At 34.3% G+C, this 12,654-nt stretch overlaps 1 protein-coding gene across 2 annotated transcripts in view; it reads left to right on the forward strand.

The window, feature by feature from the left end:
* The window catches only part of LOC149084778 (grainyhead-like protein 1 homolog), a 203,733-nt gene that overhangs the window by 147,661 nt on the left and 43,418 nt on the right, over positions 1-12,654 (forward strand). For both annotated transcript variants that reach the window (XM_089232525.1, XM_089232526.1), the window contains exon 10: positions 7,375-7,476. In XM_089232525.1, the coding sequence (XP_089088651.1) occupies positions 7,375-7,476 (102 nt within the window). The remainder of the gene's footprint in view (positions 1-7,374; positions 7,477-12,654) is intronic.

A 12,654-nucleotide genomic window follows, 5' to 3' on the forward strand; every position in this document is an offset into this window, starting at 1 on the left:
ATCCTTTACTGCGAGAAATTCCTCTATAACAGTATTTTTTCAGATTTTGAAATTACTACAAACATTTTTTATACATTGAAGGTGATTAGGAGCAAAACATAATTTTCAAATTCCTCACCAATTTTTGTATTTTCGAGGTTGTTAAATAACATTGGTATATTAGGCACTAGCTACCCTTCGAAAGCGTTAATGAAGTTTACCGTGAGGGTACTTTTAGTGTGGTAGATGAAAGTGTTGTGCAGCAAATCACTTTACAGTGTAAAAAAACCTCCTTGATCATCTAATTAATTGGAAATTTTTATTGCGAATATACTTTTAATGCGTTTTATGGTAGTACGTACTAACAACGCCATTTCAGAAGAAATACCAATGATATCATCAGTCGTGTCTCCAAATCTATGCTAATGCTACCTCTCAATTTAACGATAATTCCTCTACAACGATATTGTTTCTGATCCAAAGAGCATCGTTGTATCGAAGATTTTGTATTTACGATAAGGTTTCCAAATAAATCTGAAGTTTTCAATCGCGTCATGAAAGATTTTGTTTTTTCTCGGGTACAGGATACAAGTTTTGATTAAACTGGGTTCGTACTTCTTTTGGTAAGACTTCGTAGTATAAGTGTGGTGGATGGTGTAAGTATTTGTGGTTTCACAAATTCTTGAAAACTTATATAGCTACAATAAGAGGGGGGGGGGGTCTGGGAGGTTTACGATAGTCTTAGGTCAGGTTTTCTACTCCCAGACCACGTAGTCGGGAATGCGGGCTACTTAATGATAATCACAACCGTACTAACGGGGAATTACCCACCTCTGACTTGGATGGCTTCTCGATTGACACTAAATCACCGGGCAAATTAAAATGTGTGCTAATAAATGCCAGGAGCTTGGGTAATAAGAAAGATTTTTTACAAACTATGATAGTTGTGGAGGGCCTGGATTTTATAGCCATCACAGAATATTGGGCAAACGATGGGGATGAATCTTTCTTACACATCTCAGGATATGGTACTTTTTGAGAAATAGATCTGATAGGAAAAGGGGGTGGAGTGTTGATACACGTGAAATCCTATTTAAAGGCTAGAGAGTGTAACGTGCAGAGAAGTGATATTGAAACTATATGGGTTGAGCTTGAAAACAAAAGACGTCATAAAATTATTTTTGGGGTTTGTTACAATCCACCGAATAGGGATCGAAACAGTATCGCCAAATTGCATGATGAAATTTCCTACATGTGTAAGCGTAAGAGGGTTCTCATACTAGGGGATTTCAATTGCCCAGGCATTGATTGGGAGAACCTTTAGAACAATAATAGTTGAGCTTACTTTCAAAAGGGTGTAGCATTTCCACTTTTTTCCAAAATGCAATTTTTAACGGTTTATGAATCTTTGGGATAAGCTCTGTCAGATTATGCAACCGGGATTATTCAAACGGGAATATTTTTGGTAGAAATTACAATGTAAAGTTAGTCGTTTCTATCAAAAGGGAATATATCCACCATTTTCATAAACTTCGGTATCTTTCATACCTCGATAACGATAACGAACACCCATGCGATCGAAAGTTTTGTCCGCTATCGAGGAATGTCCATTAATGGACAGTAAGATACATTGGATCCCGTCGATGTAAGGAGGTGTCCGCTAACTGGAGTGTCCGTCATGGGAGGTTCTCCCATAAAATGGTCGTGTTTTCTTATGTTAATGACGAGAGGGCAGTAAGGGTATCTTCTTGGGCTAGTTAAATCCTTCTGGAATCAACAGGTGATGTGTAAATTTCCAATTTTTCAGACTTGACCACTCAAATTTTAATCAAAAAGTAAAATTTCTCCTAGTTTTCTTTCAAAACGGAGCATTTTCGAAATTCAAATGTGGATCTCTATCCAGAATATCATAGTATTTAAATATTCTTCTACCATTCCTACACGTTACCTGTTGGGCTATTTTCTACTTTTTGAAAGCTACTAAAATCTAGTGTAAATTCAGCAAAAGTGGAAATGTTCCCTTTTGAAAATGAGCTTAATTTGAGTTAGGTACACATGTATGTACCATAGGTCTTAACTTAAAAAAAAGAATCATTAAAAACCATTGAAAACGAGGTTTACGATATGTTTACCGCTGGAGCGCAGAGGTTATTCATCAAAATCTGAAAACTCAAATCCCTGAAAAAGAAGGAAATTGAAACGTAAACCTGACAAAAAATTAAATTGACTATCTCAATATGCTATTATTTACAATACGCTAATCATTATATTGACGTTGGACAAAGATTATTCCCGACATGTACATTATAGAGAAAACATCGTCCGTGGAATTGAACCGATTTAAGGGGGGTCTCATACTTTTAACATTGTGAAAACTATGCTCTAGTAGAAATATCATTGAAAATACTATTTATATATAACCATTGATTTATTTCAAAATATTTTACACATAGTTCTGATTGTGTGTGCTATCCAATACTAGTATAAAGTTTTATATGTCTCTGATACTTAATTTTTTGTAAATTTTAAAAAAATGCATTAAAATCAGCTTGCACTCCTGATAAAATACCATGACATCAATATAGTTTAATAAAAATATTGATTCTAAATAAAGGAAATCTTATCAAATTTCAATTTCATGAATTTTTAATTTTCGAATTTAATTTCAAATAAGATTGAGATTTCAGTTGACTCAAACTTTTACTTCGTTTCATGGGTACTGAAGTTTCCTTTACGTATATCTCGAATCAATTTTTATTCAATTTTATTGATGTCATGATACAGTATTTTACCATGCATGCAAGCTGTTTTTAATGCATTTTTTTGAAAATTTACAAAAAAAGTTAAGCGTCAGAGATATGGAAAACTTCATACTGGCATAGGATAGCATATGCAATCAAAAACGTGTACAAAAAATTTGAAATAAATGAATGGTTAAATAGTATTTTTAATGGTATTTCTGTTAGAGCATAGTTTTTCACAATTTTAAAAGGTATGAGACCCCTTAAGTTGAATATCCGTGAAAATGTTTTCACAAATATTCATTAGATGGAGGAGGTTTGAAATGTTTCTAGTAACACGAGAAAGGAGAAAAAGTTAGCCAAGGGAAGGTAAAAAGCCCACACGATGGTTAGGGAGGTCATTGACCATTGAGTGTCCTTATTGGCATCCACGAAAGAAAAAGAAATAGAGAATCCATCTTGTTAGCCCACGGGCTAGTCATGAAACAGCTTTTGCCAAACCCCGAGAATAAAATAGAAAGAAAATAACTTATAATGAGGAAAGATTGCCTTGTGTAGTTTCGGGACAGTCTGACGTCATGAGGGTCACGGGCATTTTACACGTTTAGTCCAATCCAACGCCTTTCGTGGAGACTGACGCAAATCATTTTAACACATTCTCTCCTCGGGGCTCTTCAACAAAGGTCTGTCCCTTCCTGGTCCTTCATTTCCGTACATAAAAACAATTAATACTCTCCCAAAGTTAAATAATCGCTAGAGCCCGGATTATATGTGTTACGGTAAAAGCCCGAAATATGCTTGTAAACATTTTTATTTCGGACTTTTAAAACAATAAATTAACCATCATGAACACTATTTGTTTCTGCCACTTATTAATTAATTAATAATTGTAAGTATATTTATATATATATTTAATAATTTTAACTTATCCATAATTAACAAATGCATTAATTAACTGCCATGAACTTGTTAGTTCCTAACACGAATTAAGCAATTAGTAATTATAATTTTACTCCTGACACTTATTAATCAATTATTAATTATAATTAACTAATTTATTTACTCCGACCATCAATAATCATCATGGTCAATTGATTCATTGAAAACGTGTTTTTACTGTTCAAATTAATTTACTCCGAATAGTATGAACTTTAAATTATATAATTTATTATTTCTAATAAGTTCTAGGTGTTGATTAACTCAATACTTAATTATTTGAAATAATTTCAATTAAAATAATTATAATTATTAATAAGAAAGTTGAACTTTCTAATAATAGAATTAAATAAATTACTAATAATAGAATTAAATAAATTACTAATAATAGAATTAAATAAATTACTAATAATAGAATTAAATAAATTACTAATAATAGAATTAAATAAATTACTAATAATAGAATTAAATAAATTACTAATAATAGAATTAAATAAATTACTAATAATAGAATTAAATAAATTACTAATAATAGAATTAAATAAATTACTAATAATAGAATTAAATAAATTACTAATAATAGAATTAAATAAATTACTAATAATAGAATTAAATAAACTACTAATAATGCTTAATTTATTCATTAAAACGGGCTTTGGTTTTTTAATAGTTCGAAATGAAAACGTTTATAAGCGTATTTCGGGCTTTTACCAACTCGCCTTGATGAAACCTACGTTCTACAGCTTCGGGCTTTAACCGTAACGTATGCGACGAAATATGCTTCAAAAATATGCCAATATGCGCTTATAATTTGCCAAAAATGTGGTGGTTATTAACCTCAAAATTTGCACTGAAACATCCTGAAAAAGTTAAAAATTCCGAAATATGTACCAAAAATGACAAAACATACATTAAAAAAATCACCATGCAAAAACGTAGATGTGTTTTTAAAATGCATATTTTCCATTTCTTAGTATATATTCATTTACAAAAAAAAATATCCCCACATGTATATAATTGCATATGCAAATTTGAGATTTCATTGACTTAATTTTATTTTAAATTAAAAAAATTTTAATTAAAATTAATTTTTTTAATTAAAAAATTTAACTCGCCAAAAAAATTCCACGTTTGTAAATGTAATTTCATATTCACTGAGATATACAAAATAAAACTTATCATTTAATTTTTTTTTGAGAAAAATTGGGGAAGAACAACAAAGAGTAACGGACAACGCTTTTTTCCCTATTTTTCAGTTCAAATATCTCGATGAACATCGTACTTGGAAACGTGGAATTTGTTTTGTTGGCCTCGGGAAAAAGACGGCAATAACTTTCTTATTGGGATTTTGAAGACGGTGTCCCGTATAAAAAGCTTATTTTTTTTATTTCAATAACTACAACCCCTTGCAACCTGAATGATGTATCCGAGTTCTACACGTTATTTGAATAATTTTTCTAATTGAAAATATGCCTCTACGATCAACGGTTCACCAGTAAAATGCGGCAATGGAGATTAAGTAATCGCCTTGTATATTCTTCATTGCAGTGATTCTCAACCTGGAGCCATACGGCCCCCTTGTGGTCCTGGGACATTCTAAGGCGAGGGGCGCGAAAAATGGTGGAGTCACAGACGTCGTCGTCTTCTTCCTTATTTCTTCAATGTTTACATTGGATGAACATAGATGTCGAGGAGATATGATCTAAGTGTTCAAAATTTTCAATGGGATGGATAGGATGGACCATGAACTTTTAGTACACCGCCAATCGACTGCTTTTACAAAGGGACACCAGTATCGATTGGTGAGGGACAATGCAAGGTTATGGTGCCGCAGGGAATTTTTCTCTAATAGGGTTGTTAATAAATGGAATAGCCTACCCCCGGAGGTAGTAAATTGTAACACAATTGACACGTTTAAAAAGAAATACGATAAACATGTTGGGGTAAATCGAGAAGCTATCCATTCTTAGAATAAGACGACCATAAGTATTCTTTATGGGAATTGTATAATATTTATCACGTGTATATATTGTTTATAATTGCATTTTTAATTGGGTTGCTGTATTTTTGAAATATATGACATCCATATTTTTATGGGCATCTTTTTCTCAGCCACCTCGTTGGGCATTTTGCCTGTTGTGGCATTGTATTTGTATAAGATATTCAAATTGAATGTTCATTTTCTATATGTTTCATCTGCAACCACTTGCCTGGAGTGTCATAGTCCTGGAGTGGTTGGCTGAAATTTTTTACCAGTATGTGCGAATGTAACGTAATATTTTATTGTGAGCCAAAGAACGCTCACTAGACGAACGTCAACTTGAGACGACCTACCGATTGTCGGCACAGAAGAAACTTGCGTTACGTCTATTGGATTTCGTATACCGAAGAACTGCGCCACCGCGATCTCATCCCGCCTGTGCGTGGACGGAAAAAAGAAAAGAAAAATAAAAAGCAAAAGTCCGGCGTATGTATTTATTATACCCCACGGTCAAAGTATGTAAGCGTACCTATAAATACACCCTAACAGGAATTTTTCACATTTGACGTAAATTTGCCAAAATATCAATGATAGAAATGCTTTATAATTTTTTACAATCATCTCTGCATTCCTTTCAAAATTTCGTTATTTTAACACATCGAAAAGTAGCAAAAATCAAGAATTCGACTCGCCGATATCTCGGCGAACTAATTTTAATCGGAATGTTACGGAGCAAATTTAATTGGGTATAGTAGAGAAAAAGAGCACAATTTTAGCTTATTTTTACATATTTTTTTTAGATTGGAAGCCTTGTACTTATGAAATATGTATAAATATATATATTTAAACACAAAATTAACTTAAATATATAAAAGTATAAATTTTATATCTTCCCCCTCCCCCGATTATTATGTTACGTGATGCCGTTTGTTGGATACTATTACAAATTATTTCAGGTCGAAAGGACTTTCCTATGCACCAATGATTTTTAACGTTTCAAATTTCGTAGTTCACGTCACCTTTTTTTCGTCGTGTGAAGTGACTCCGATGTGTCTCTCATTTCACTGTTTAAAATCATTTTTCTGCGACAAAAAAGACTCAAATTTCCAATTTACCCTTCGATATTTCTTAAACCAGACAAATTTAATTCAAATTTTTTATGCTGCGGTTTTTTTTTTCTCCGAAAAGCTATATTTCGCTTTATGTGATAGGATTTTTACGTTACAGATTGTCCCGCAATCAACTGACTGTTTTAAAAATGGGATAGCAAGAAAACGGTGACACATATTAGTCATTCTAGCGGAATATAAATGTGCGAAGTCAGAAATTTCAGCTGCTTCATTCATGCTGCAAGGGGTTGTATAGTTTATAAAATAAAAAAATGAAAGTTTTATATGGACACCCTGTGCCCAAAAATTCAATGCCCTTAGAAACGTGGAATTTCTTTTCTTGGCATCAGGAGAGACAACTTTCTAATTGGGTTTTTGGGCACAGGGTTTCCATATAAAAAGTTAACTTTTTTTATTTTAATAACTACAACCCCCTTGCAACATGAGTGACGTAACTGAAATTCCTGACTTTGCACATTTATATTCCTCAAGAATGACTAATATCTATCACCGTTTTCTTGCTATCCCATTTTTAAAACAGTCAGTCGATTGTGGGACGCTCTGTATACAAAATTAACAAATTTTCTATTCATAATCTAATAATATTTGGTTAAATGTGTGTTTCTAGGGGCTACCGTTGCACCTTCAAATCGACACTTTTGACGACTTTCGGGAAAACGCAGCCCCTTGTCATAGGGGTTACTGTCAAATTAAAGTCTTCTGTGATAAGGTAAGTTATAGCCTTTAAACTATTCCTTTCATGTTAAAAGTTCATGCACCTGAATCGAAACTAATCAGCCTTTATAAAAGGAAGCAAGTAGTTTCCGAACCTGAAGCAAAATATGCCGAAATCTGACATACGTAGCAGAACAATCTGGAAAAATTCTAAGAAAAGTAGAAAATTGTGAGAATTTTTGCCGCAGAACATTTCCAGTCCGCTGAGAGTTCGTTGCAGAACAATGCAAAACATTCTGCTTTTGAGATTTTTAAAATATTAAACTAATTTTCATGATACAAACGATTTCACGAAAGTTAAAAAAAATAAATGTAAATGACTCTCCAGATTATCATTAGCTACCATATATCGGACAAAATATTACGCGAAATAAATTTTCATTACTGTGATACCTCGGCTAACGAAAATGGTTTCTTGAGAAATCGCGTTCGTAAGCCGAAACGTGATTCTCTATAGGTTTCTATGTAATATTCCAAATATGGTCCCCAAAATTTATAAATACATTTTTTAAAGCACCAAGGAGTGATAGATAAAAGAAAAAAAACTGACTGAAGGCCGGAATGAACGGCTTCGAAATTGGATAAATGAGAATTTTTAGAAAGATGAGATATTGAAGATCTCTTTTTATTTCACGCTATGTACACAACCAACACCAGCTCTGTTTAGCCTGCTAAAGCTGTTGTTGACACAACTCAGTCGAGTTCATAGATGTCACCATCCATTTGTGATTTGAACAGCTCATTTCTGTGTTTGATTCAGTAAGACCTATCAGTTTAAATACATCTGTATCCTTGGCACCTCCATACATTGGACGGTTTTGAATGGAACCGAATAACCATTAATCCTATAACAGTGTGTTCACAATACATCACCTTAATATCTTGGACACAACTCTAACTTGGACAGATTTTAATGGAACCATAGATGTCCAAATTACACAAGTTTCACAGTACATACAGATGGAAAAAATAAGCTCCTAGAATGTCCAGTCTGTTGAGCTTGATTCGAAGAGTCATGCACTGAAAGAACGCGTGCTCTGAAAACAGGCTTCTTTTTTGTTTTTCAATGCATTTTCTACTAGTTGAATCTTGCATTTTACATGAAAAGATTCGAAAACGTTCACAAAGATAAGTGTAAGTACATCTTAAAAAAGATTCCGAGGTGGACATGGGTTAATCGGGCGCGAATGATAGTAATTCTGATGATGTTTGATGCTAAAATTCAGCTGACGACGCTGCTGTTGCATCCATACCAACGAAAATATTCTTCAGACGAATCCGTATGCGTCAGAAAAAAAATCACGAAAAAGATCTTCGTTAGTCGAAAAATTCGTAAACCGTTAGCGGATGTATCACTGTATTTCATTGAAATGTAATTGGATAGTGAGTCAAAATAATTTTCCGCAGAGCGAAACTTAACTGAAATCAATAGCTGATAACGATCTTACTTTGTGGCAATACATATCGCTGCGTATCCAGGCGATACCAATCACGCTGAAATAGAAAAGGATCTATGGCTTTCGATGGTAAAGAAAAAAAAATGTTCCTTAGTTCATAAATTATCCTTGGTATTATTCGGCGTGAATTAATAATGATATCGTGCTGAGACGGAGTGATACTTCGCAAATAAGACTGCAATTAATGAGACTTAATTATTTCGGGGCTGATAATATGTACGTATATATCAATATGTTCGGCCGTCCCGCCTTTGCAGGCATGCGGCAAGGTGGGTTCGACGCATAGATCACAATTTTACAGCGATAAAAGCAAACAACTCTTTCGACAATATACTGAGCTTAAAAGAAGTTAACAAAAACATATAAAACTTCAACGTATACGCACATATAAAAAGTAATTGTGTGACAAGCCAAAACATTAAAACTTAAAATTATCGTTTATGCTTTTTATAGCAAAATGAAGGATATAAAAATATACAAATTACAACACGAAAACATTAGAGCTTAGAAATTGGAATAAAAACCTTAATATGTACATATAAACCACCTTCAGAACCTTTCGTTTTCTGTCACGTGGTTTTGAATGAATTTTAATTGCGAGTGCAGTGAAATTATTTTGAAAATGGGCATTTAATCTAAATTTATGCTTGGCACCTCATTCTCTTTCCATTGATTTCTCAAACATTTGCCTTTTTTATTTAATAGAAAAGAGTTTAATTCCTGTAGTTTCAAGGCAAATTTTGAAAATCGTCCAACAGATTCTTCGATAGCACCCTTCATGTTACGAAATTGTTTTTCGAATGAATCTCTGTGTTTAATATAAAAGGTGTTCGCAAACTGTTTAGAAAAAATTTGAGGAATGACAGAACCCACCAAGCCTATAGTCGTAATCCATTCAGAGTGTCAGAAAAGCAAAACTTAAAAACACGTCCAACAAGCATAAACACTACACTGACGTGATATGGATAATCACGTCGCGTCAGTATAATGTATTGGCCACAAGTCCTTGCTTCTGACGTCATGTTTGCTCAAATGCGCATACGGTGAAGCGCTACTTCTCCGGCAGAGCAGAAATGGCGTCAGAAGTGAGAACTTGTGCTTGTTGGACGTGTTTTCAACCCTTAGGCCGGCATTACACTATAAAAGTTTTGTAATAGCTCTTTGATAAAACTTGAAAAATTCAACCAATAAGCGCCTCGGTTACGTTTGCTCAAATGTAACCGAGACGCTTATTGGTTGCATTTTTGAAATTTTATCAAAGAGCTATTACAAAACTTTTATAGTGTAATGCCGGCCTTAAACGCATAATTTCTTTTTTCGGGCTGATAATTTTTTCACAGTTAATGGCACGTATAGAATGCCGGAAAAATCATTTAGAAAAAATCTATTTCTCTCGAAATATACTGCTTATAGAGGGCCTGAAAGAGGACGTACAGAGCCCCAAAAATCTCATATAAAATAAATGTGTTGAAGTAATATAACTTTTAAAATATATAACTACTTTCTTTGTGACTCAAACTAGTAAGAAAAAATGGAATTGCAAATTTCAAAGCCAAAAAAATGCAAACAATTTATATATATCAAATTAACAAAATCACAGCCACACACGTTCTGCAACGAAAAATAGAGGAGTTTTCATTAGTTGGGATGTCTACCAGGAAATTCAAAATATAAAATGGAAAGAATATGACCACCTTATGTGCAAAGGCCATTCTGAATTTTTGTCTTCAAACAGGCTGCAGTAATAAACGTTTAAAGGACCCTTTGCACATAGTACTACGTTCAAAAAGTTCCGGGACTTAATTTATTCGAAGATTTTTTTTTAACAGCTGGCTGATGCGAGGATGAATTTTTGGAAAGAGAAAATTCAACTGCCTTTGCGGGAAATCGAACACACGTCCTTCCGGGTGAACGCCCTAGACCACAAAGGCAACAAATCTCTCATTCTTTCCTTGGAGCTCGTGTGCACTGAACGCAGTGCCATACGTAGTATGGATGGCCGAACCTGACTCAGGCAAGCTCACTTATTTTATTACTGAAGAATGAACACAGATAGAACCTGTGTATTTGGTGTTACCATCGAAGTAACTACCCTATGCAATTATGCATTTTTGCCATTGTTCCATGCTAAGATGTGAATGCGGATTGCAAGCTTTTTTTTTATGTCACATCCTCCAATGCCTTCATCGTTGCACTTCTTCAGAACGTGAGAACATTTGCCCTCTAAGCAAATTATTTGAGGAAAAAGTCACATGGGGCAAGACCCAAGATTCCAAGCTGATCGTAGTAGTATCGGAATGCAATGTTTTGACAGGTAACCTGACACCAGGAGGGACCTATGAGCCGGCACATTACCGTGATGGAGCACCTACAACTTGGCCTTCCAAAGATCTGGTCGCTTGCGTCTCACCGAATCATGCAGACGTTCAAGGACTCGCAGGTCCCTCCTGATGTCAGGTTGCTTGTCAAAACATCACATTCTGATACTTCCAAAATCAGCTTATTCCCCTGATTTTGCCCCCATGTGACTTTTTCCTTTTCCTCGGATAAAGAATTTGCTTTAAGGGACAACGATTCTCAGGTTCCAAAAAAGTGCAGCGACGAAAGCAGTGGAAAATGAGACATGAATGAATGAACGCCAGAACTTTGCCACTGGACTTATCCCGTTGCCGAGATCTCTTCCAGTCCAGCTTCGTGGCAGAGTCTAGAACACTTTCTTTCTTTTGTGTCAAAAAAGAAAAAAAAACAGAATTTTTACAACATATTTTTCCCGGACAATTGGATACTGTCACGATTAACGAATTTTGTGGTGATTGCAGATGAGATGGGGTTGGGAGTTGGAGAAAAGTTTCGGGATTTAGTTAAGATGAATGTACACATATTAGGATGGAGGTATGTTTTAAAAGCAATTGGAGGGGGGCCCCATGCCATCTCATCTGTTATCTTACACTTGCCATATTATATACACAGGATACAAAAAAAAAATGAAATGAGAATCTTATTGTGAAATATAAAATATCCATCGGAGCGAGTCATCTCGCTTAACACCTTATATGTGAGCAAATGTGTTTTATTGGGTTGAATTTACTCGCTCCGGTGGATTTGATGAAAATATGCAAAATAGAAATATTGTGTGGGAGAATATATACAATTAGGGATCACCCGTGCCATCTCGCTTAGCACCTTATTCGATGAGCAACATGAATACGACAATATGAGTACGCATGTGTGTTGCGGACATGGATGGACATGTTGGAGGATGAGCCAAAAAAAAAAGGCTTGCCATCCGCATTTACATCTTTGCATGAATAATGGTAAAAATACATAATTGCACAGGGAAGTTACTTTGAAGGAAACACCAAATAAACAGGTTCTATCTGTATTCATTCTTCCGTAATAAAATAAGTCTCGGAACTTTTAAACGTAGAAGTATGCAACGCTATGCGTTTAAGGGTTAAGTTTCGCTTTTCCGACACTCGGAGTGGATTGCGACCATGTTCTTCATTATAAGTATTGGTTGCCTTAATGGGTACCATCATCCCTTCAATTCTTCTTAAACATTTTACGAACACCCTGTATTTTATTTCCACTATTTGGGTAGATATTGTTTTATTGATTATTTGTTACATGAAATTCGTTTCTTTTTTTTTTTTGACGATGCTAATCTTGGCGAAAAATAAATTAGATCGAATGTTTTTTTCGATGACATATCACGT

The sequence above is a fragment of the Pholcus phalangioides genome, unplaced genomic scaffold (assembly GCF_987345545.1).
Source record: "Pholcus phalangioides strain wild (caught in Gottingen) unplaced genomic scaffold, Ppha-v1.0 ptg000007l_1, whole genome shotgun sequence".
NCBI lineage: Eukaryota > Metazoa > Arthropoda > Arachnida > Araneae > Pholcidae > Pholcus > Pholcus phalangioides.